This window comes from Drosophila guanche, unplaced genomic scaffold, assembly GCF_900245975.1.
Source record: "Drosophila guanche unplaced genomic scaffold, DGUA_6, whole genome shotgun sequence".
Taxonomy (NCBI): Eukaryota; Metazoa; Arthropoda; class Insecta; order Diptera; family Drosophilidae; genus Drosophila; species Drosophila guanche.
In genome coordinates, this window is record NW_022995751.1 from 3,600,290 (window position 1) to 3,625,478 (window position 25,189).

The 25,189-nt window shown below is 45.8% G+C and overlaps 2 protein-coding genes across 19 annotated transcripts in view; both read right to left on the reverse strand.

Moving 5' to 3' along the window:
- Nucleotides 1-307: 307 nt before the first annotated feature.
- Nucleotides 308-25,189, reverse strand: part of LOC117587507 — a 52,711-nt gene continuing 27,829 nt past the window's right edge. For 2 of the 18 annotated variants that reach the window (XM_034278279.1, XM_034278280.1), the window contains 12 exons: nt 19,826-21,032; nt 7,672-7,692; nt 6,562-7,553; nt 6,146-6,498; nt 5,875-6,074; nt 5,621-5,813; nt 5,203-5,256; nt 4,479-5,079; nt 2,995-3,877; nt 2,754-2,896; nt 1,865-2,175; nt 308-1,799 (listed from right to left, as the gene is read on the reverse strand). In XM_034278279.1, the coding sequence (XP_034134170.1) occupies nt 1,533-1,799; nt 1,865-2,175; nt 2,754-2,896; nt 2,995-3,877; nt 4,479-5,079; nt 5,203-5,256; nt 5,621-5,813; nt 5,875-6,074; nt 6,146-6,498; nt 6,562-7,553; nt 7,672-7,692; nt 19,826-21,032 (5,225 nt within the window). In that variant the 3' untranslated portion in view covers nt 308-1,532. Of the gene's footprint in view, nt 1,800-1,864; nt 2,176-2,753; nt 2,897-2,994; nt 3,878-4,478; nt 5,080-5,202; nt 5,257-5,453; nt 5,463-5,620; nt 5,814-5,874; nt 6,075-6,145; nt 6,499-6,561; nt 7,554-7,671; nt 7,693-19,825; nt 21,033-25,189 lie in introns of all 18 variants that reach the window. The other 16 variants (XM_034278290.1, XM_034278288.1, XM_034278282.1 and 13 more) reach the window with 16 other exon arrangements.
- Nucleotides 21,160-23,105, reverse strand: LOC117587509. The gene has a single exon (XM_034278300.1). It carries the CDS (start codon nt 23,004-23,006, stop codon nt 21,183-21,185), a length of 1,824 nt encoding a protein of 607 aa, XP_034134191.1. The 5' UTR covers nt 23,007-23,105; the 3' UTR covers nt 21,160-21,182.

Here is a 25,189-nt window from a genome sequence, read left to right on the forward strand (position 1 = left end):
AAGGGGGATAATCGCAGGGGGGAGTGGAAACTGCTGGAAATTGTAGGCAATCGGATTACCTTCATAATGTATCTAGATTTATTGCAACATTTCGAAACTAAAAGGTAAATAAAACTACGTACACAACACAATTACACAAAATACTAAATACAAATACTAAAACCTCTACACATATTTATACAAATTAAAAAAAACAGAAAACAAATAGATACAGTCACTCACTCACACAAAACATAGGTACTACTAGGCTAACGAATAGATATCGCTCTTGTTTGAAACTGTCTGCTGTCTTCCATCTTGTTTTTTTGCTGCTTAATAAACATTTTGGGTGGACATTTTGCATTGATTTTGGCTGCTAAAGCCGCACAGAAAGTAGCCCATCTCGAGACTATGTTTGGGTATAACAATTTGGGACTGTTATACGTGAAGAACCGCCCCTCAGTAGCTGCTTGACCGCTCTTTCTGTACAGCAAAACATACACATTTTTGATAGCTTCTTCACTACTTAAGTACTTAAATGACTTTCAGGCATAGCATACAGTAAAATACTTTAGCATTAATTGTAGGGAGTGGATATACACATATATAGATATAGTTGCACACACATACACATAGTACATAGATGTCTTGACAAATACAATGCACATATACACATAGAAGGTCTGCATAGAGTGTCGAATATTATCGAAGAATTAGATGAACAAAAAAGAGGGGACACACTTTTAACTTAAACGACATTACAATAGTAGATATTATTACATTTATGAGTAGGTAGGTATATTTTATCAGAGCTATAATTATCATTAATCATATATCGTACTTTTATTTGAAGCTGGCTGTTGTGCCACGTTTCGTTTCAAGTCTGTTCAGCGAATTCCTTATCTCTTGTTTGCATTTCGGTTGCATTCAATTCAAAAATGATTCTTTTTTTTTGTTTTGTTTTTGGTTGGCTATTAAAAAACGAATTCCCTTTGTTTTTTGTTGTTTTGTTTTCGTATGTAAAGTAATCATAAAAATCAGTCAGTCCAACGCCATTTTGTTTAGTTAGTGTTACTTAGCTTCTTCTTTTGGTTGTGATTCTTTCTTGGATGTCTGTGAAGGATGTTCGAGTGCATTTTCTTCTGGTGGTTGGTGGTTGGACCCTTGGGAAATGGGTTGCCTTGCCTGCCTTTTTTGCTGCTACTCTCCTATCGCTCCTGACACTCCAACAGGCTGCTTTCCTTTGCATATCCTTTTCTTTGTTTAGAATAAATTACGACTAAATTCCATTAGGTTTCGATAGGTTTAAAATGTAGTACATATGTATAATAGGTGTATATGTATGCATGTGTGTTGTACAAATAAATTATATTATATTATATCGTATCGTATCATATAACTGTTGGATATATACGTGTATTTTGTGTGTGTGTGTGTGTGTGTATGTGTTGTATGCATAGACTACATACATACATTCATACATATATATACTGCGTATGCTTTTGGTTTTTTGGCTACTTTTTTGATGCTTATTCAACTAGAGAATTCAACTACTACTTCTTTTTGGCCAGCTTCTTCTCGGCCTTGCGTATGGCCTTCTCGCGCTCGCGACGCTCTCGCTCCATGTCCTTGCGCTCCTTCTCGATGTTCGCCTTCAGATCCTTCAAGCGCTTCTTCAGCCTGTGCTTGTCATCGCCGCACACACCCAGCGTCTTGAAGTCCTTCGAGTCGAGGGTGAGCAGTGCTCCACCCTCCACATTGTGCTCCTTAAAGACGGGTATATACCGCTCCAGCTCGATGCCCATCAGCCAGTGGCCAACCTTTAAGAGAAAATCAAGGGTTAGCTAGAGTGAAATAGAGATTTTCCTACAATTCTGAGTCTTACCTGATCCTTGGTCCATTCGTGAACCGGTCCACCCTTGTAATTGTAGCCAGCGGCTGCCACTTTGCGATCAGAGAAGCTGGAACTGGAACCGGACAGATCCAGGGTGCGGCTGGGGGAGTATCCAGGCGAGGAGCAGCCCGAAGACATGCTGGTGGGCGAGGGCGGTCCAGTGGCATGCGCCGATTGCGGTAGCTGCTGCAGCGACTGCTGATGTTGCAGCACCTGCTGCTGCTGCTGCTGCTGTTGGTGGTGCTGCTGTTGCCAGGGCACTGTGCCGGGCGGGGAGAGTGATTGTGGAACAACTTGTTTAACTTTAAATTGGATTACAAAGGAGTCGGGGTTAAAGATAGAAAGATAGAGAAAACTTTAGGTTAGTAATTGGCAGCACCCAAAAATTGTTACGATGCTTCGCAGAGCATATGAATGCGATGGTTAGGCACACGAACATTCAAAAGATATATATATATATATAGAGAGAGAGAGAGAGCGCAGAGATTAGAGATATTTAGTTGATACATGTATGTATGGGTGGAAGGAAGGTAGGGAAGTCAGGATCGTGGCAATGGGTAAACGTATAACAGGTTCATAACTTTCGGATATATCATATAGAGTATGGTTCACACAACAGAATACAGCTTTCGATTAGTAGTTTGCTTTGAGAAACAGTTAACAATATGTACAACAGATCTGTGTATGAAATGAGATGATTGGCATGAGAGATACGAAGATACAGGGACAGACGCCATACGTCTGTCGTTTCTATGGATTGATTGATTGATTGATCGGGTTTCTACTTGGGGGGTTAGTTCTGGAGAGTCTACGGTTTCTAGCTAGAGTTACTCAGATTCAGAGATTTCAGATGAGATTATTCTGTTTGGTTATAGTTCACCTTTGGGCTGTGCTTCGTTCACCGCCTGGCGGATCTCGTTGATCAGCGTCTTGCAGTTGATGGCCGCTAATGAAGCGCTCTGACTCTTGTTTATCTCCGTGTAATCGTCGCTGGAATGTCGCGAGGATCCATCGCCGAGACGCCTGCAATGCAATCGAGCACACGAGTATAACAGTTTTGTGTGCAACAATTTGGTGTTTGTTTGGTTTTTGTGTTTTTTGTGTCTGTGTCTGAAACCCACCTCTCGCGATCGGTCAACGCCTGATTGAGCTGATCGGTGAAGCTTGCCCCAGGGAGCGGCACTTTGCTTCCTCCATTGGGCGCCACCCGCCTTCGACTCGGATACATCCAGTTCTCCGCCGGCTCGTTCTCCGAGAGCTTGTCGTTGGAGCCCAGTATCGAGTCGTACGAGCTGTTGAGATCACGATTGCTGCTGCTGCTCGCTGGCCCCGTGCCGAATGTCGTCATGCTGCCGCGATGGAAGTCATTGAGTCCCAGGGCCCCGCCATTATCCGCCGGAGATCCCAGTGCATTCTTGAAGATGCTGGGAATGCTCCCCGAGACTGGGACACTCGTGACGATCGCCTGCTGCTGCTGTTGCTGCTGCTGCTTGCTGGGATCCTTGTGCACCTGTGCGTACAGCTGATTGATCTGCGCCTCGCGCGTCGTTGATTGGTTCGAGGAGCTGGACGAGGACGATGTGGAGTTCAGCAGTATGGCTGTGGTGGTGCCCAAATGTCCGTTGGACGAGGCGACTGCTGTCGTCGTCACAGCCACCATGGCGGGTGGATGATGCTGCAGCAGATTGTTGACATTGGACAGCAGATGGGCGTTGCCATTGGAGAGACTGCTGATGGTGGTGTCATGGGCAGTAGAGGATGTAATGGCTCCAGCCAGATTGAGGGCCGAGCCCTCGGCCTCCTCTTCATCCCCCACCTCGTCGTCGTCGGTGTCGTCCAGGGTGCAGTCGGAGCTGCGGCTGTTGCTGCGGCTGCGCTTCATCAGGTTCCCATTGGAGAGCTGGCCGAGATCAGCAGTGCCGCTGCTGTTGCTGTTTCCGATGCCGTTCCCGTTCGCTCCATTAGCCGAGGGCAACTGGCGATTCGCTAGACCACCACGGGAGGCTTTTGTTTAGATACCGATTTTCGAATTCGTTGTGCGAATTTTTTTTTGGTTGTGATTTTGTATTTGATTTTTGGTTTTTTTTTGTTTTGATTTTGATTTTGGCAAAAATGAGGGCGCAGCGTGTAGGCGTGGCAGTCAGACAAAAATTACAACGAGCGAGCGAATGAACGACACAAAACGGAATAAAAAACACATGAGCAAAACAGTAACGAGAACGATAACGAGTACGGTAACGATAACGATAACGGGAGTACGGTAACGGCAACGATAACGATAACGAGACGGTACACAAAGCAACAACAGATCGTAACGAGAGCGAGAGAATGAAAGAGAGAGAGAGAGAATAAGCGAACGAGTAATGTGGAGCAACCAAAAATAGCAAGAAAAATGGAGGGAAAGAGTACCACAATTAGCACACAATGAGACAATGAGACAATGAGAGAGCAGCACAAAAGAGAGCAAAATATATAGATACGGTGAGAAGTGTGATTAAAATTGAATAATGGAAGGTGCTTTCAGCCCAAGGTGCAGTCTCAAGGCACAAATTAAACAAATTAGAGGTGAGAGAGGGGATAATGGAGAATCATGAACGGGACTTACCCAGATCGATCTTTGTCTTGTTCACAGAGTTGTCGAGCAGCTCGTGCTGCGGCACGGCCGCATCCAACTCATCCTTGACAGGAACCTTGCGCTCTACGGTGGCCGTCTTCACGCCATCCCCGTCCGGCGAGAGATCAGAGATCTCCGTGTCCGATAGCTCCGTTTCGAGCTTGTGGAAGAGCGGCTTGGGTGGCGCCTTGCGCATCATTTGAGGTGTGAGCTTCAGTGTGGCACTGTCGTAGGGCAGGCCCACGGGGAAGCCGGCCTTCCGCTGCGTCTCCTGCAGCTCGTGCTCCAGGTTGATCACCCGATCCTTGAGCTTCTTCACCAGCGCATTGTACTCGTTGTCATTCTCGCGCATCAGCTGCTGGTAGAACTCCTCGCGATGGCACGTGTCCAGCTCCCGCTGCTGGTACTCTCGCACCAGCCGCTTCGCCTTGTTGTATTTCTTGTCCAGCGCCATGTACTGGCCCTGCGACTGCTGCAGCATATTCTGCAGGTTGGCCGCCTCCTTGCGGATGTTGCCCAGCTCTCGCTCGCTCTGGCGCAACCTTTCGCTCAGCAATTCATTCTCATTGCCCGTCGTCTCGAGCTTCACGAGCTGCAGGAAGGAATGATACGCATATTAGTGGCATATTTTACTCAACAAAGCAACGTAAATGTGCAAATGGATGAGAGATGATGATTTATGGAAATCATAAGGATTAAATAACTAAAAACCAACCTTTCGTTTAAGATTCTGTATAATCTCTTCCTTTATCAGGCAACCCATTTCGCTCTACAAATTATAAGATATGGATAATAATAAGAATTAAACTTGGAATGAAAATAACAATAATAAAACACCCATTACTAAAGTTTAAATAAGAAACAAATCAACAGAAAAACGTATTGGGAAAATGTGCTCTACAATTTTTGTTGTTTGTATATCTAAATTTTGGTTTGTCAATGATATTTTGAAGGAAATCCAATTACCGCTTTGTGCTGCATTTCAATATCCCACACAACAAATTTTGAAATTCAGCAAAAGGAGGAGAGAAAAAAGAGAACACAAGTTTAGCAAAGGCTTCTGCAACACAAAGAGATAGAGAGAGAGAGAGAGAGAGTTTCCCTCCCTCCCTCTCCTCAGTCATGGCGCTTACCTCCTGTAGCAGCCGCTTGAGCGACTCTACCTCCTGCGAGTGCGTGGCCTCCACCTCCATGGGATGCTCCACTTGAACGGGACTCGATGGCCCCTCGCACACACTTGAATTCGCAGACACGGGCTGCGTGGAGTCCTCAGAGTAGTCGAGTGTGCGCCGGAGGTACTCCTCCTGTTGGCTGTAAAACAAAGAGCTATGGACACTTAGTAATCGTACGCACAGCGAGAGAGAGAGTCAATCCAAGCTCTAATTACCGCTTTAAGCGCTCCTCCTTCTCGCGATCGGCCTGCAAACTCAGTCGAATGAGCTGTGCTACCTCAGAGTTTTCAGGATCGCGTTCGCGTCCAATTTGGAATTTGACTAGACCGGAAGTATTCCGTAGAACAGAGGCTGCATATGCCTGTGTAACGCCCACAAGACTCTTGCCGTCCACTTCAATTATCTGATCGTTGACCTGAAATGAAGAGGGGAAACGGGGGAGTTATAAATCATAACTGGAGACCTTTGTTTGAGCTAAAACCTCACCTGAATGCGTCCGTCTCTGGCTGCTGCTCCGTTATCGGTGATGGTTTTCACAAAGATGCCCAATTTCTCAAGACCTGCATCGGCGCCAACGCCCATGCCAATTATGCTGAGACCTAGACCCTCGGGACCTTTCATCAATTCCACGGGGAAGACATGCATCTTCTCGACGCGCTTCTCCAGCTCATATTCCGCCGAAGCGGCCACAGGATCAACATCTTCATTCCTGCGATCGTAGTCGTTCACCGAGAATGTCGAATACACATGAATGGGGCCAGAGCTGAAGCGTACTTTGGGATTCTTGCGCACAGTTATGGGCGGATAGGAGCAATCGTCGTCATCAAAGTCTAGTAGACCTGCAAAATGAACAAGAAATTTATTAGAGGCAGCAATAAAAGAGAAAATTGAGTTGAGTTTACCTGGAACTTCCATCCAAAAGTTGCCATCTTCGAAATAATGGACACCCGCTTCGACGAGCACCTCCTTGCTGCGTACGGGGGGATATTCCGGTATGTAGTACTGACTGTCGTCGAGCTCTGTTATGCCAGTGCTGAGAACGGTTGAGTTTGTGGCAGGCTCTGCTTGGTCCAGGGAGTACGTGGAATTGTGTTTGCTGGAGATGATGCTGTCATCGATGGTGGTCGTCTGATTGAGTGTCGCGTCCGACTGGGTGGACTCCACAGATAAAATCGATTCGTGCAGCGATTCTCCGCCCGACGATGTCACATAGGTGTGATTCGGATCGGAATGTTTGTAGCCGTTCTCTAGATCTGCAGCATCCCGCTCTCTCTCACGACCCACTGCCGCTCCCACGGATGTGATTAATAGATTCTCTAGACTCCTTTTGGGCGCCTCGAGCACATCCCTTAGCCACTCGGGCTCGTCGTCGTTGTCGTGCCGTGTATTTGCGGTGGCTGTGGTCGCTGTCGATGGTGTGGTGGTTGTGGTCTCTGTCTCTGTGCTGTCCGCCTTAATGAAGGTGGCGTTCAGTGCAGCAGAGGCCTGGCCATAACCGACAATGTCCACGGCTTCAACGTCATCCGAGTCCTCCTCGCCATCCCCATTGGCATCGGCGTCATATATCTCGTAGGGCTCCTCCTCTTCTGGCTCTTGTTCCTGCACCTTTTGGTAGCGGGGATGCTGCACCTCCTCTACTTCGTAGGACGGCGCCTCCTCTTCCTCCTCCTCCTCTTCGACAATCGCAGGGACTGCTGCAATTTGTATATCCTGTTGCTGTTCCCCGTTGGCTACTGATTGCAATGGTTCCTCGATGAGATTCTTGATGCTGGTCGGCGATGTTGCTGTGGCAACAACGGCAGCAACGGGCGGAGCCTGGGACACACTGGGTGCAGCAGCGTTGAGTATTTGTTCGACTTCCTTTGCCTGTTCGTCGGAAAGCAGCGATTGTTGTCTGCAGAGCGAAAAGGAGAAAAGAGCAAATGGAAAATGGAAAATGGTTTTGGCATAAGTTTTCCTTGAGGAGGCAAATCCAGGGAAGCGAGAAATAAAATAAGGATCTAAGGACCAACCTGATTTTGCTTTCCAAAATGCTACGCAGCACAGGACACAGGACATAGGCACAGGCACAGGACATACAAACAGAAGGCAGGCAGGAAGGACGAGCACGAATGCAGGACGATTACGGCATAACAATAACAATGCAAACATTACAATAAATAAATGAAAAAGAAACAGAAACAGGCACAAATTACATTAAATAAATGCAAATAAAACAGGTGAGAGAGCAACAGAGAGAATGAAGCAATGAGGATGAAAATTATATGAAATATTTATGGAAATCAAATAATAATAATACGAATATAAATACGAGTATGCATACGCTTAAGGATTTATCAACTTGAATGCAAAATGTGCGTGTGAATAAAATTAAAGTGCATATTTAATAACAGTAATTAAGTGGCAGAGCAGCGCCAACAGCAGCGGCTGCAGCAGCGCAAAGAAGGCGTCGCTACGACAAGAGTTGCAAGTTGCAATTAAAATGTAATGCAGTTTTAATTTACACTCTCCAAAAGGGGAGTGCGGAAACGGGAGGTCTCCAGTTCGAGTTGCGATTCGGTTTCAATTTGTGGTCGAGTTTTGGGCATTCATTGCAGTACGTTTTTAGACTTTGAAGAGAGTATTCCCTGTGAAGAGGAGGAACTGTCATCTAGATCATCCCACAGATCCACACGGTTCTCAATGCTTTAGGAATTGTTTCTGCTGTCTATCTTCCCTCTATCACATCCCACTTTCAAGAGTTCGATCTACAAAAGTGCAAACTTTGCTCATTCCCATTTGTTGTCACTTAAATATGATATCCCCACGTACAGAGGTGGTAAGTCTCCGTTTTAATCGCAGGTGTAATAAAATCTGTGAGCAGGTAAAATGCAGTCAGTGCCGCAGAGCAGAGCAGAGAAGCGATGCGATGCGATGCGAAGCGATGCCAAATTAAACATGTACGCTTACACGAGCACGTAGCAGCAGGAGCAGCAGTAGTAGCATGGTGCATGCAGCATGGCTGTGTGGCAGCTAGATCTCCACTGAGTGGGGTGGGAGAGAGTAGGCTACAAAAGTTATGTCGCATACGCCGCGCTGCTCACGCAATGACATCTGAACGTAGCATAGCCAAAAGCTGAGCATCACAGAGGGACAAGGGGAACATCGTGCAATGTGCAGGCAGCGGCAGAAGACAAAGAGCGGGAATCAGGAGGCAGTGGAACACCATCAGCGAGAGAGACAACGAGTGAGGACATGGACCGGCAGTGGCAGTGGCAGACAGTTGTCAGAGCTAGCTTTTGGGTGCATTTAACGTTTAAGTGTTTTGTCACTCTCACTTGTGCGTGACGTCACGTGGAAGATGCAAGAATACCTCTACATCGCCACCTCCCTCCCTTTCATCTCTTATCTCATCTCTGCCTCTCTTCAGCAGAGGGTGTGTGTGTGTGTGTGTGTGTCTGCAGTGTGTTTGTTAATTACTGCCAACAATTGCCAGCGACAACGCCCGACGTGGAGACCGGGCGGCGACAACGTTGCTAATCATTGAAATACTTACACACAAACACGAAGAGATAGAGCTGAAAGATACACTGACAGAGAGAGAGCAAACACAGGAGAGCATGTGGCAGCTTAGATACCCTTAAAGGGGGAACATTCATGGAGAAGATATATATGATTGCTTTGTCCGATCTTTGCAGCAACACTGCCTTTACACAAGTTGTTCCACAGAGAACAAACCACTGCGCAAGCTGCCTCTGTAAATCATGTTAAATTATCTGCAAAGAGGGCATCAAAAGGTAAAGCGACTTGGCTGTGTTGCAAGTGGTTGATTATGTTGTTGATAATGAGAGCCAAGTGGCAGGCAGGCAGACAGGCAACAGCAAACAGCAGTTGGGTGGCAGAGCAGGCAGAGGCCCAAAGTGTCGTATCCACTGCCTGCTGCCTCCCCTTCAGGTGTGCCACTGCCTGTGCCATGCATTTAAATGAGTTTTCAGGCTGTTGCAGGCAGCATCGCCCATTTATATAATTGCAATTACAACTGGCGTTCATTTTCACACCGCAAGAGACTACGCGCAATAATTAGCTCTCCTTCTTTTTTCTGTTTTTTTGCTTTTCGAGGTAACTCTGCAATCCTAAACATACTGCGAATCATTGAAAATCAATTGGAATACTTCTATAATCCCCATGGACAATCCTCTCGACAGCCCATCAAATCCAATTAAATAATTAGTTGGCCATTTTCAATGGGGAAATGGAAAATGTGTATGGATTTTCACTCGAAACCACTTTCAACGGCAACAAAAAACAAACAACTAAATATTGAGAGCAAAACCCCATTGAAAATGCCATTTAGGCAAACACCAAATGCCGGCAAAATAGGGAAAAAACTTATGAGCCCCGCGGGGAGAGAGAGAGAGAGGGAAAAGCCCCCCAAGCGGTGGCGGAGAGGGGGAGAGTAAAGGAAAACCCCTAAGCGGCTTATGGAGAGTAAATGGGAGGCAGAGGTCACATCCACTTGACGCTGATCCCCGCAGCAATTCGAAACTCTCGGCGAAAAAAAAGAATTAGCATAAAGTTATAGTTTTGAATTAAAATAAAAATAACACGGTCTCTCGTTTTTTTTTAATTGCTAGAAAAATGTGGGACATGGTCCTACTCCTACTCCTACTCCTAACCACTCTATGCCTTCAGGCCAAATGCCGCACAAGCGCGACACACACAAACACAAACACCTTGTGTGGCAGCCGTCCTGGGGGATGCCTGGTGGCATCAGGTGGGGTGCGCCCGCAGTTGCATGCATAACAAAATATAACGCATACGCAGCGGGTGACGTGCGAGAACAGTCAGCGATGACAAAGTTTCGTTGGCAACAGCGGAAAAAATAATTATGAGCATTAAGCGGGGAGAACGCGAGACTCGAGAGGCGTGTGGGGCAACAAAGCGACAAAGCAGAAACAACAAACCAAAACCCGCTTCCAATGGGCATCAACTTTAACGATATTTAAATACAGCACAAAAACATTCCGAGCAAAGTGTGTGAAAGACAAATGCAATTATGCAGCTTAGCGGAGGAGCAGGGGGTGGGCAGAGTTCTACTGTTCTGTTTGCTCTGGGAAAACACAAACAGTGTGTGGCGAGTGTGTGGCGGCTCTCACCATTTTTGTCGTTGCCTATTTATTGGAGCACAAGCGACAAAAGTGAAATGAAAATGCACATAAAACAAAGACTAACGAATGCAGAGGGTTCATATTTCACATACCCTTTAATCATAGGAATAAGCCTTACTATATTTATGGGTAGCTCTGAGTGAGCAGGGAGACAAAAATAAGCCACAACAATTGATTAGAAAAAGTAAACAATTCTCTTTGACCCAAGCAGAAAGCCCATCAAAGTGTCTGGCATATGGAAATGGTCATAAAGCGGCCCACGTAGTAGGGTAATATTTGCCCAGATGTGGCGGGGGTTTGTGGCTTTGTCTAAGGGGTGTTTATGGTGTCTGATGTGTGGTGTGTGGTGTGTGTGGACACAGGCAAACAAGGTCAGTCTGCTTATTGTTTCGTCATACATTTTTAATTAATTTAAATAACAACAGCCATAAGGAAACCACAATGCCAAAGCCTTGCCCCACAAACAATAAAAAAGTGACAGAGCCACTCTCTCTCTCTCTCTCACTCGGTCTCTGGGAAAACTCACTCAAGAGCAGCACTCACTCACTCTCTTTTCCACATTGTCTCAATCTCTCTTTCTGTGTGTGCTGCCTCTCTTTGAGTGAGTTTTTGGTTGGCCATGGCCCCACACAATGACGTCATATATCCTACGTCCACGACAACGTCCTTCCCATTGTGTTTTGTGATAAATTTAACAGAATTTATGTTTAGTCATTCGTGAGTTGTACAGTTTACAGCTGGGTTAGGCTAGGGCTAGGGCAGGGCAGGGCTCTAGCTTTCGGTTTATTAATAGCTCTTTCGCTTGCTTTAAATTGGGGGAACACGATGGTCTATCATTTGCTGGGAGTGGATCCGGAGTCGAGTCGAGTCGAGTCGAGAGCCTCTGCCTGTCGCTGTTTTGTCCGTGTGTGAACGTTTTTTTGGCCTGGTTTTGAGCGTTGAACCAAGTCAAGGTGAATCATGACGATGATAATACGCTCGCTGAGGCAGTAGCTGAGCCAGGAGCAGTGTATCCTCTGCATATACAAGTTTGATGGGCATGGTTTATGGTGCTTATGGTTTATCTGTTTAAAATTGCCACAATTTTACAAGCTGCTCCACTCGCTTAATCATATGCAACGTTTGGAAATGCAGAAATGAATGCAGAAAATGCCAAAGAGAGAGAGGCAGAGAGGGGCAGAGCAGGCGAGAACCAAACACAATGAAAATTGAAAATACAATTTTATCATGGCAGACACGTACGAGTTCGAGAACGGAACACAACAGCAACGGATTCAACATTGAACATTCCTCTCTCTCCAGTGCAAAATCCAAATCGGGAATCGAGCAGAAATAACAATCAGGCAGAAACAATATTTACTGCGTGCGCACCCAAAGTATGCAACGGGAAAGAGTAGGGAAACATTTAAATGCAATGCGACTATGCAGATACCTCGCAAAGCTACAAATATATTTAAAAGTCTGACAAATATTAGACTCACGACTGAACGATTAATTTTGATCTTTCTGCTAAATAAATCTATTTCTTGGCAACTAATTTGGCTGACGCAGTCATAAACGCTCCTCTTTGTCTGCCAGGGTATCAAACATCACGAATGAGAAACGACAAAGGAGGAGGGGCTTCGAAGGGAGTGCAAGCGAGTGGCAGAGAGGGAATATTATGGGAATACAGAGACACACACAGATATGAGTAGGGAGCCGGCAGCCAGCAGCCAGCATTGACAATGTTACAATATGACAACTTGGCAACAATTATATGCCGGGGAATGGGAATGGGTGTGCGTGTGCTTGTGCCTGTGCGTGAGAGATGCGTGTGGCCCGCATCTGAACAAGAAAATGGAAACAACATTCTGTCATTCAGGCGGGCATATGACAGGGCGAAACGAGAGGGTGGATGTGAGAGCAGTTCAGCATTCAGCGTATGAGCAATGTTCAATTGAAAACTCATTCGATTCAAGTGACACAACAAGGGGTGGAGGTGAAGGAGGTGCTCGTACAGAGCAGAGCACATGCAAACGACGACTGATGACTGGCACCCAACACTCACCCACCAACCGATGATAAACTCTTTTTCAAACAATCATCTGCCACTCCAGCCTGCAGACAAAAGTGGTAGCAGCGAGATTATGGAGGGAAATCGAGGTAATTAAATGCCGAAGCAATCAGCAAACAACAAAACTGGAAGTAACCGAAGGAGAAACTTCTCAACATCCGCTGGAAATTTCCATCCTGCAGAAGAGCACAGAAATTGCATAATTTGAAACATAAAATGCAAACAACTTTTTCATATGCTGCAGAGAATTTTGAGGAAAAATAAAGTGAGTGGCGTAGAGTGGCGAATCCTTTTAACATTTCATTCCATTTCCCATTTTTCTAGGCAATCAAGGTGTGACGAGGATACAAGTACTGTCTCACACAGCAGGTGGCAGAGAGATAGTGGCTGCCACACTTCACTACCCCTCTCTGTGCTGCTTTCTATTTATCTTTGTGTGTCCCACACACCCACTTATCTTTATCATGTATCCCACTTTCATCTGTATCTTTTGAATTAGCAAAAACTTCTATGGAACCATAAATTAAAGTATTTGCCTCGCAAACTGAAAGTTATGCGTTGGCCCCATGCCCCCCCGCGTGCCGCAAACTGCGTAAACAGAGAGCTCAACATCATCGTCAACAAAAACGAGCGAGGGATAGAGCGAATACGAGTGCTAAAGGTGTGTGTGCCCCATTTGATGCTGCTGCTGCTGCTGCTGCTGCACAGAAATGGGATGGCATTAGTGGACCCCGAAGCGCGTTGAAAGAATCGCTGAATGCAAGTAATGGCGAAAGGAATCGCACAAACACAATTATGCCTTGAGCAAACCGCTGCTGCAAATACTCTTCAAATGATCTCTCTCTCTCTCGCTATGGCAAACACCATCTAATATTCTGGTTGATTGGCACACATTTCGAGCGGTGAGAGTATCTCAAGAACTATTGAAATAAATACCAACAAATGGGCCAAAGCGTCATTCGTGCTCCATTTCCAAAGTTGCCTTCAGAAACTTTTGCTGCTTGCACTTGCAGCTCACTTCCGCCCCCATTTGTTGCCAGTTTTGTTGTTGTTGCAATCGAGAGGGGCCAAAAGTAGAAACAGTACGAGAAAGAGGGCGGCGTGGCGCATGGCGTGGCAGGACAGGGCGTGCGATAAGCCAAGCACACAAATAAGATTACAACGCCCCCAAGCCTTTGACCCCTCCCGAACGATGGGGCAGGCAACAAATACTCGTAGAGGCAAAAGAATTATTCGCGCTATAAACTTTTTATTTTTAAATGCAGTCAAACGCTAAAGTTCAAAACTAACCAAAAAACCCACAAAAAAATGCACCAAAAATTGAAGGAAAAGAAAAATAAAACCAAAACGTAACTAAAATAGATGGAAAATCTAAGATAAATAGCAAAACCGTAATGAAAATATTACCAGAAAGTCCAAGAACTAGTAGGAAACCCGCCAAAAACAAAACAAATATTGAGAGAGTGTGAAAAAAAGCGCAAAAAAAGTCACAAAAGGAAAAAGGCAGCGAGAAAAAAAGTTGCAAAAGCGAAAAGTGGCAGCAGCGGCAAAAGGCCAAGTTAACTGGAAAAATGTCCAGCGGCAATTGTCATCCAAAAAATGGGGCAAAAGTCAGCAGCAGGCACTCGCACTCGCACTCGCGGCTAAAGAAAGTTAATCCTCCAATCACTGGCACTGGCACTGGCCGCTTTGCCCCACTTTAGACAAAAGGGAGGAGTCCCCTCTTTCCCTTTTCGGGTTAAAAAAAAAAGCAGGAAGCATCCTAAAGCCCATCTAGATAAAAGAGGGGGAGAGACAGCGTGGCTCTGGGCAATTACACAGGCCAAATGTCGACCAAACTGTCTCACAATTGACCCGCAAATTGGCCAGAAAACGTCAAGCGGCAGCAACAGCGACAGCGACAGAGTCAGTGTCTCCTGCATCTTGCCACACTCTGGGTGCAACGCATTCAAATGGGAGACCAAGCAACGTGTCAAGGACAAACGTTTTGGGGACAGCTGGCAGGCTGCCAAAAAACTAAAAAAGAAAAACACACACACAAATGTAAGCCCTCCTTTTCGCTCCTGTTGAGCCCCGAAACATTTGGGGGCCTGAAAGATAAATGAGAGTACGCCTCCACCAGTCGCTTGGACATGCTCCTAGTCTCTCGTTTTGGTGGCGACTTTTGGCCAAGGACAACAAGGACATCACATCCTGCGTCCTGCAGCTGCTGCAATTTATGCAAATGCTAGCCCGCAATTCAAAGAGAGACAGAAAGAGGCACGAGCGAGAGAGCGGAGTGTTGGGCAATTGCCACTTGCTATGTGTGTGATTTCCCAGCCCTGCCTTTTCCAGTCGTTCGTGCTGCAAATGAATTTCAATTTTCATTTCCATTTCAACTCAAGTGAACGCAGAGGTCCCCCCGGAGGCGTAACGACTCCTTCAACCCCAGCGCCAGGATCTTCTGTTAAAGTCTGCTGCAAGTTTTTCAATTAGTCAACCCAACTTGCACTTTTCTCTCGTTCGTCGGTCGACAGGCAAATTGTTATTCAGTTTTTCCAGTTTCCATTTGTGGCATGTCCAAAATAACTACTCGAAGGGATGACCGCGTGATTAAATCGCATTTTAACCCTCAAATTATGTGAATCATGGCAGGGGCAGGGGGCAGGGGGCAGGGCCTGGCACCAACTACAAGTAACAAGTAATAATCATGGAAATTCGTGCTTCCCCTTTTTGGCAGGGTGAATATATGAATTTTGGCAGTCGTATTCTGTATTTTATTAAGGCAGGGAGAGGTTTTACTCATTGGAATATTATCCCATTTTAGGAATTTGCAAGTTTGAAAAGTTTAAAAGAGTTTCCAGTATTTTGTGTCTATAAATAAAAGCTTCCATCTATTATCTATCCATATGTATATGCATATGTATATATTTATCTTTCTTTTGTATCTACCTATCCATATCCCTGACTCTCCTTCACTACTTTCATTTGCCATTTTAAAAGAGTTTCCTAGCAATAGCCAAAAGCTCATTATGATAGTCGTATCATGTTCTTTGAATTACGTTTCCTCTCACATCTGTCGCGTGCAATTACCTTTCTCGTCCTATTACCCATTCTTTAATACCATTTGTCTCTCTCCCTGACTTTCCTGATCTCGAATTATGTCATTTCCTGCTGGAAATTCGCCTTTTCCCCAGGGGGAAAGACCCGAGGAATACTCAAGGAAATAGTAACAGAGAAAAAAAGAGACACACAGAAATTCCCGTAGACAGAAAAAGATACTCGTAGTCGTCAGAGTGGATGTACAATTAAACTAAGCACAGAAACCACTTCCACAATGCACTTACAGACGCCACTATTCCCCCCCCGAAAGACATTTCTCTGCACCACACTCCCCTCTGCCGCAGAACTGCTACAGAGGCGTCACCATTGCCACCCTTAGTTCCTCTCCTCCTCCTCTCCGCTGTAGTCGTTGCCGCAATTTAAATAAGCTTAAAAGCGCAACGAAGACTAAAAGCAAACTTGACTGAAATGCATTTCTCGTAGCCTCTAAAAAAGCCATACCAAAAAGTCATGAAAGAGCTGGGAGGGAAAGAAAGAAGGGAGGAGCAGTGGCAGTAGCAGGAGGAGAGAGCGAAAAGGCAGGGGGGTTTAGAGTGTCAGCATATTGAATGCCAAATGAGCGATTAGCACTTGTCGTCGTTCATGTCTGGACCCATGACTGGGCTGGGATCCTGTGGAAGGAGCGTAGGGCTGGTTGAGATTCTGTTTGTTGGTTTTTCTTCTTATTTTTCCCATTGCTGATTTGCGCTTCAAGTTACCAGACGACGGAAATGTAATTTGAATAAACTACGAAAGCAAATGAAAATGAGTAAATGGCAAGCCAAAGTAAAGAAAAACTCGTTAAAATAATGAAGAAAGGGTGTTGGGCGAGAGAGAGAGAGAGAGAGAATTGCAATCCAATTAATTGCGATTAACCTCTAATCGTAATAGGAATATTCTGCTGCCTCTGGCTGTTGCAACCACAAAACTTGCCACACAAAATGCAATGCAATATTCCTGCAACCGAAAACCACAAAAGGCATTCCGAGAGTTTGAAGCAAACAAATCATCATCTAAGCAGATGGAGAGAGAACGATAGAGGCAGCAGGCACATACAGAGGCCTCAATATCCATTAATATAGCGCAAGCAGACAGGACACTGGACCACAGGATATGGCCACTAAGGCTCTTGTGTGTGCGTTGCCACTGCCATTGCCAGTCAGAGATACGATACGAGACAGGTCGAGAGACAGTTGTCTAATTAAAAGCCAACAAACGGAGCTCACAGAAACGCAGAACTCCACTGACAATGGCAACCATAAGGAACAGGGAATATCCACAATTTCCACATCTTCAACTGCTCAATGGGGGCCACCAAAACCACCTTTCATCATCATTATTCGCATTCGCAGGGAAATGTGCAAACGAGCAATGTCATCAGCAGCCCACACACAGAACAGGACATGGAAAAAGCTGCCGCACATGAAAATGAAGGGAAATTGTCAACGACGGTGCGGTGCCTGTGACATTAAATATTGATAATAATATTTTTGTTGCACCTACCAAAAGAAATGCCACACAGCGTGGGGAATGGTCCCTTGCACTTTTCTCCGCAAAACGACTTGCAGCTTTTCCTTCTCCGCTGTCTTTTCCTTCTCCTTGATTTTAATTAAAACTTATTTCCGTGCTGCAAAAACTGAGTTTTTTCGCCTCAGCACGATGGAAATGTTAATTAAAACGATGTTCCGATGCCCCGAGACAGATTTTTCTCTCGCTTTGCCTCACATTATTTTCGTAAATGGATTTTCGTTTCAGCGTTTGGCGCGCACTTTCTGCGACGGAAAGTTACTTTTCCTTTATTCTTTTTGCTCTTTTATTTTGAGCCATGCGACAGGCTGAACGAGCAACGAGCATGTGATTCAAGTCGCGTGATTGCAACCGAATATTGGGGCAGGACGAGAGTGCAGTGCACACGCGGGCACGCAAAACGCACTCAAACACACACACAGAGAGACCCAGAGAGCAAAAACGAGTGAAAAGCGCTGGGGAAATGAGTGAAAGTAAAGCCAAAGGAGTGAGAAGTGCTGGGGAAATGAGCGAAAAGTAAAGGCAAACGAGAGAGAGTGTTGTTCTTAACGGATTGTCATTCATTTTGAGTCGAATAACGTCGCCTTTGCTCGGAGTTTACTTAGAGTTAGAGCTGGGATTGCTGTCGAACGATATCCCCCCAAATCAAGTTGACTAAATGTACCAAATAGTCCTCCAGTTCAAGTCGCATAAAGTCAGACTTTCCACATTAGAATTTTGGTTTTATGCAAAATATCAACATTCAGCAATTCTACACAGTTTCTCTCTCGTTTTGGTCACAATTTTCCCCTCATTTCGAGTCGAGTCTTTCGACTTTCGACTCGGATTTTTCACTCCACAAAAATGCCAAAATGCTTACGCTAATTGACGTATGAAACACAAACGTACACCATCCTACACTGTACACATAAAGAAGCCATGCGACACCCAAGTATTGGAGCCAAAGGAAAACTCCATGGGTTAAATATACTGTTCCTTTGGGAAATTGGTTATTTGCGTGCGAAACGATTTGAAAAATGCCTCGCAGAAAGGCAGAAAATGTAGAGAAAGGGGCACAAAGGGGCAAGGTAATTCCCGTGTAATATGTTCATGATAAATTGCCCTCCGAATAATGTAAAAAAGAGGAAAGAAAATGAGTTGAAATCTGAAATATATAAACGATACCACGAAAAGAAAGAAATAGTTGGGAGGGAAAAAGGAGCTAAAATGTGGAAAGAATTACAGGCACAAAAGTAGAGAGAGTTCCATAGGAGAGTGGAATATTTAGCAGGAGGAAAAATCGTTCGAAAATTGCATTTTAATACATGGCAAAGAGGAGAAAGAGGTGAAAGAGAGGAAAGAGGTTTTTGGGGTTTGGTGTTTGGCCACACAATAAATCAATGGCAAGTCAATATTGTAGGGGCCACACAGAAATGTATCCAAAGCTCCTTTTCAAGCAAAACTGAAGCATAAATCGACTTAAAGCAGTGCCCCAACTCCAACCTAGGGGCCACCTTTTGAACCTTTGAACCGGCAGCAACAGCAGCAGCAGACACCTGAAACTGCCACTACATCGGCACCTGGCTTCTGGGGCTAGTACATAGAATATATAGGGGTTCAGAGGTGAACAGGAAGAGTGCATCCGAGCAGGAGGGCAACCAGAAGTCGTAGAGGTTTCGATTGGAAGCGTGTGCAAGTGGCATGGCAGGGGCAGTGTGGCATTGCCGCACAACACTTCATTAAACAAATTGATGTATGGCGTAATCGGTAGCAAAAGGGGTTATAGAAAAGGACTTACAAAGGCACAGGAATTCACTGAGCCAATGGGTTACCAAAGTTGCAACAAGCAATTGGGGAAAGTTTGAGTCAGCTTTTGGCAGCAGCTTAAAGTGCCAGGCAGCAGTAGCTGTAGCAGCAGCAGCAGCAGCTTAAACAAACTCAAATAAACCAACAGGGAGATCCATTGAATTTCCTTTGAGTCAGGGACAACTTCCGGGGGGGTGCAACATCGTTGCAACCACCTGACAAGCGACAGATTAGCTTACAATTACAACAAAAGTGAGGCATGCTGCCAGCTTCCAGCTGCTGTTGAAAGGTGGGAAAGCCATGTCGATGAATAGAGCGGAGATGGATGTCTATGTCTATGGGTGAAAGATAAATATTTGCAGAATAAAGTTCATGGCAAAAGGTTTCCCGCCCTTTCACTGCTTTACACTATCTCAAATTGCACTCAAAAATGGCAAATGATATACAAGAATAACATGAGGAAAGGAGCATGCTTAATAACTAGACTAAAAGAAACAAACTAAAGCAAAGACTACATGCTTAAAATTTAACATAAAGCAGGAACCATGCTTAGAACAGAAGCCGGGGACTCACCTTGAGCTCAACAATCGTTCGGCCTCTGCGGCGGTCATGTCATCGGGCAGGCTATCCTCTCGAGGAATGGCAGCAGCAGGAGCTGCAGAAGCCACAGGAGCAGCAGCAGGAATCACGGTAGCAGCAGCAGCAGATGAACCCCCCAAGAGAGAGGGAGGAATGGCTGTGGCCACACTGTGATTGACATGCACTTTGATCACTTCATCGACCACATCGTCCATCAGTTCCACACTATCGAGGGAATCGTTGCCAGGCATCATTCCCAAATGATTGAATATATCCTCCTCATCCTCGCCGGCACTGGTGTCGGCGTACTCGAGGTCCTCATGCATCTCCAGGGAAATTCCACCGCCATGTGCGGGTGCCCGGCGCTCGGGAAGAACGGGTGCCAACTCCTCACGCTGCTGCTGCTGCTGCTGCTGCTGTTTGTGCATCTCCAGCACCTCCACATACTCCACAGTGAGGTGCTCATCCTCCTCCTCGTCCTCATCCAGTTCCTCCTCCTCTTCGTGCGCATCGATGGAGGCAATGGGGGCAATCCCCTTGACCAATGCGGTGCGTGCGGGCGAAATGGGAGGCGTGGACTTGGCACTGCCTCCGCCTCCATTGCCACCGCTGTGCTCCTGGTTATTCCTGCGCCTTATGGGCGACACCACGCCCACTGGCGGCGAGTTGTATGCCACGCGATGCAGCGGGGATCCATCGGCAGAGGGAGACTGCAGCAAGCCGCGTGGTGGTGCCGCCGGTGTGCCCTCCTGCAGATCCGTCTTGATGATCGCATAGACAGTGCTCGTTTCCTGGACAAAGCCATTGGCTCCATGGAACTTCCGCTGCATATCCGTGACCTTTGCGGTGTCATAGAGCTCCGCCTCGGATCCGTAGACCTCGCGAGTCTCGCTGCCATCGGGATTCAGGCGATAGCCCACATCCACGTAGTGCAGGCTGTGTGGCTGCTGATGCTGCTGATGCTGCTCCTCCTGTGACTCCCCCAGGAGCCCCTTGGCCTTCAGTTCCCCCTCATCCGGATTGCTGGCCGTCGAGATGATGCTGGGGGGACGCTGTCCGAGACCAGCGGCTGGCATTTGGAGGATGATGCTGCTCCGTTTGTTGGCCACACGCTGGGGCGAAGAGTTGTTGCTGGAATGCTGCTGCTGCTGCTGCTGCTGATGCTGCGTGGCGGTCGTTGATTCATCCACAGATTTGCGACCTGCAAATAGAAAATAGAAATAATATCTATCAGAAAAAGTTTCGTTTAAATGCAAAAGTTTCAGCCACAAATTCAAGGAATAATTGACTTAGCGTTCCCCCAATTAGTTAATATGTTTAAAGTTTATTTGAATTTGAAATTGTAAAACTTTTAAGCGCTCAATTTCTTTTTCTTTTCGTTGGACAACAATTTGGTTAAATCTTCTTGCATATTGAGCAAGAGATAAGTTCGCTCCGCAATGGGATCTCCTTTGTTCATTTGTTTTTTGTATTCAGGATTGTTGCTTCTGTATTTGCTGGCGAATATCCTGTAGCTCGCCACTTCACGCTCCATGTAGTCGTTTGCTCCCTCGGATGTTTCCCCGCACAGCTCGCGACGAATGCAATCCATAAGGAAGATCATGTCGCGTTGTGGGTCTGGCTCCCTCGCTTCATCGGGGTCTTTGCTGTCATACTCCTCCTCGGAGGACTCTGGGGTCCAGTGTTTCGTGTTATGTTTCTTTGGCCCGTGTTCTTTCTGCACAGATTTGTTGATCCCTTGCTGCTGCTGCAGCTTTGATTCCGGAATCAATGGCTTCGGCTTCTTCTGGCTTGATTTCCCGAACCCCTGCTCCTCCTGCATTGATCCCTTGATCACCTGTTCCACAGGAATCTCTTCCCTTCCATCCTCATCATCATCATCTCTGGGTCCTGGGGCATTCAATTTCTTTTGCATCGGTTTCGATTCAACTCTATAGTTGGCTGATGAACGTGTTGCCAATTCCATTCTATAGGATTGTATTGGATTTTTAGTCCAAAGTTCATCATCAAAGTATGGATCCTCATTGAAGGACACTGCCCGCTTGGGAGATGCGGCATTGCTCTGGGGCCGCTTCAGAATCGAACATTTGGGCAGAGCAGAAGACATCGGAGGAGCCTCTTTGAAGGCATTTCCCAAATCCTCAAATGTCTCCCCGGATGGAGCGAATTCTTGTCCATCAACATTTCCCGCAATGAAGCGTGGGGGTGACCCAAAGGTCTCGAATTGCACTTGCGATGGTTTGTAGTAGGGACCCAACTGTTCTCCCGCATGGGGCGGTGCTGGAAAGACCGAAGGATCGTAGGTCGACTGTTGAGGGGTCAGCTGTTCCTGCTGGTATTCCTCTTCCTGTTGCTGATATTCCTGATATTCTTCTTCAATGAATAACTGAGGTTCTTCCACAAATCGGTGAGCGCTATCCATAAGCTCCCCTTGCTGTGCCCCAAAGTACTGAGGACGCCCCAATTCGACGGAATGCTCGATGAGACGCTGCTGCATGCCCCTAAACGGATCAAAGGATCGCTGTGGTCCACCCATCGAGGCAAACTGTTGCAGCATCTTCGTCGTGACCTGCACGGCACTGTTCGCGACGGTCTCCTGCACCGTCGCCCCCTGATTTGAAGTGTCCGCAAAGTCCGTCCACACGAGCTCTTCCGGCGGCACCTGGGCAAAGACCCCGTGGAGGCGCTTCTGATTCAAGCACACACTCAAGGCGCTCATGTAGGCGTTGCGAAGGCGCCCATCGTCCACCGTGTTGCACTTCATGTTGGTCAGCTTGTTGATCCACTGCCACGCGTATTGATGCTCCTGCGAGTTCTGGCTGAAAACCTCCTCCGGCAAGGGGCTGCTATTGAGCATCACAAAGAAATCGTTAAACAGGAGATTCATTTTGGCATCGTAGACCGCCTCCTTGCGCGATTTCTCTGGCTGTTCGTCCTTCTTCTTCTCCGCCCCATCTTTGCCGCAGTGCTCCGTGGATTTCTGTGCCATGGTACTCCTGCGGCTGGTCCCCTTGCTCGAAGATCTACTCTTTGACTTTGAACTTTCCCGTTTGTCTTTATGCGTGTCCTTCTCCTTCTTGGAGTCCCTGCCCTTTGATTGTCGGTTTTGCTTATACTTTTCGTCCGCCTCGGGCGGGGAACCCCAACGCCCGTCAACCTTTCGTGGTGCCAACATTATAGCTTAGGGATCTGGATTGTTCGTGTGGGTTTGATTTTTTCTATACTTAAATTCGGAATATTTCTACATTTTCAAACGACCCGGAATGTGTTTCAAAAATGAAGGTAATTCCAAGGAATAGGTACATTTCTGCGAGTGTTTTGGGAATGTTTGTGAGTACATTTCTAGGAGAGTTCTAAGCAAACATTAGGAAAGAGTTCTATAGATATGTTGAAGGTTGATAGATTTCCTTGGCTGAATTTCAGAGGAGATCTTTGCCGGGTAAGTTCTCTCGTAATAGGTCTACGTATCTATAGTATAGAGAGAGTATATTATGGCGACGATGATTCATGGGTTGTATGTTTTGACACTTTCAATGAATTGTTTAATTAATTATCTGCTTTCCCCATTTGCGCTCCTCCTGCATACATTTTCCTAATTTATTTATTTATACACAACCATTTTTCTGTGTGGGAAAAAAACACAGACAGAAATATATTGAATATTTTAAATGGATCAGAAAGCTAATCTCCCATTTGTACTCTCTCCCTCTTTTTGGGATATTTTCGTCTTTCGGTGCTTTGCTTTGTGGTCGAGCAACGTTAAAGCTGTCAACGCAGTGGCCTAAATATAGATTCTATATAGTATCTGCACGATCTCTGGCTGGATACAACATGTGGGAGGGAATCCAGAGGGTCTTTTGTTGCTTTCAGAGAATGAAAGCATTTTGCCATTGGAATCCATTTGAAGTTTTGATAGCGTGCCAGGGGGATAATTGGGCATTTCTTTAAACAGTTTTTAATAGTTTTTATTGGTTATTTATGGGCCTAAACATTCCGTTCCCAATTTCCCATTCCCCTACTAACCTCGACACGCCTGGCAAAGCTTCCGCAAGCTGAGACACATTTTTATTTGTTTGCTTTCACTTCACTTTCCTGCAATCTTTTTTATTTATTCTATAAATGTTTTCGATTGCACATATTGTCAGCACTTGGGGGGATAGAACATGCATAATTAAATTTATTTTTTAACATATTGTAACCATTATTCGCTGAGAAACCGCCTAGGAAAATATGGTGAATGGAGAGCCAATGACAAGTTTCAAGCAGTAATTGGCCCCCAATCTGTTGAATGTTTTAGCAGGCAGAGTCCACTAAAACCGCATCCACTATTTGCTTCCTAAGCCCCACTCTCTACGGAATGTGGCCTTAGCGCAAGAGTCGCTCCTTAACCACCACTGCCTCCCGCTACCTCCCGGCCTGCTGCCTGCTGGCCTGGTCAAGTGCTGCACTGCACCCTAGCGTATGCTTAATGCCAATTAGAGATGCGTGCGCTTTTAATTAAGAGCAACAATGAATACTTAATGGCAGACACAGAGACTGGCAGCAGGGAGACGGAGAGAGAGAGAGAGAGCGCATCATATCTGGCCAAGGCCAATGCGGCGTATGTGTAATGTTCTGTTTTCGGTTCAAGTAAATAAACTTGAATGAAAATTCAAGCCAAAACCGAAGGTCAGTCTCGTTCGAGGAATGGGGAATAACGGATGGAAAGAGAGAGAGCTCATAGCAGAGAGAGAGAGAGAGATGGAGAGCGAAAGAGAGGTGGAAGAGATCAACAAAGACGCGCCATAAACAAAACGCAATTGAAATCGATGATAATTTGAGAGGTGTGGGGTTGGGGGCAAGCGAAAAACAGCATTCAAATCACATCGCACTTTTGTTCCCAACTTTTCCCCGATTTTTCTCCCATTTTGCGTTCAAGTTTTTCCCCGATTCTCCCCCCCTTTGGCCCGTGTGTGTGTGTTTTGCTATAATGAGATGCGAAAATTAATGAAAAACTCGGCCAAAAATACATTCTCGGTGCAAAAAAAAAATTATAAAGAAAAACAGAACAAATAAAAAAAGCAAACAGAACAAAAGACAATTAATGAGAGAAGTAACAAATGGCAAATCAAACGAGAAAGAGGAGAGAAGGAGGGAGCAAGAGAGAGAAGTGCAAATTTGCGTAAAACTTTTAAATAAATCAAAGCTTTGCAAATAAAGTGGAAAAACTGCACGGAAAAGGCACAGAGTAATTGGAGAAAAAGGAATCGATTGCGTTTTCTCTCCCAACAGAGAATCTCAAATGGCAGAAATATAGAGAAATTAATTTGAAAGTTGAATAAATAAATGGAAGAACAAATTGAACATGAGAGTAGAGGC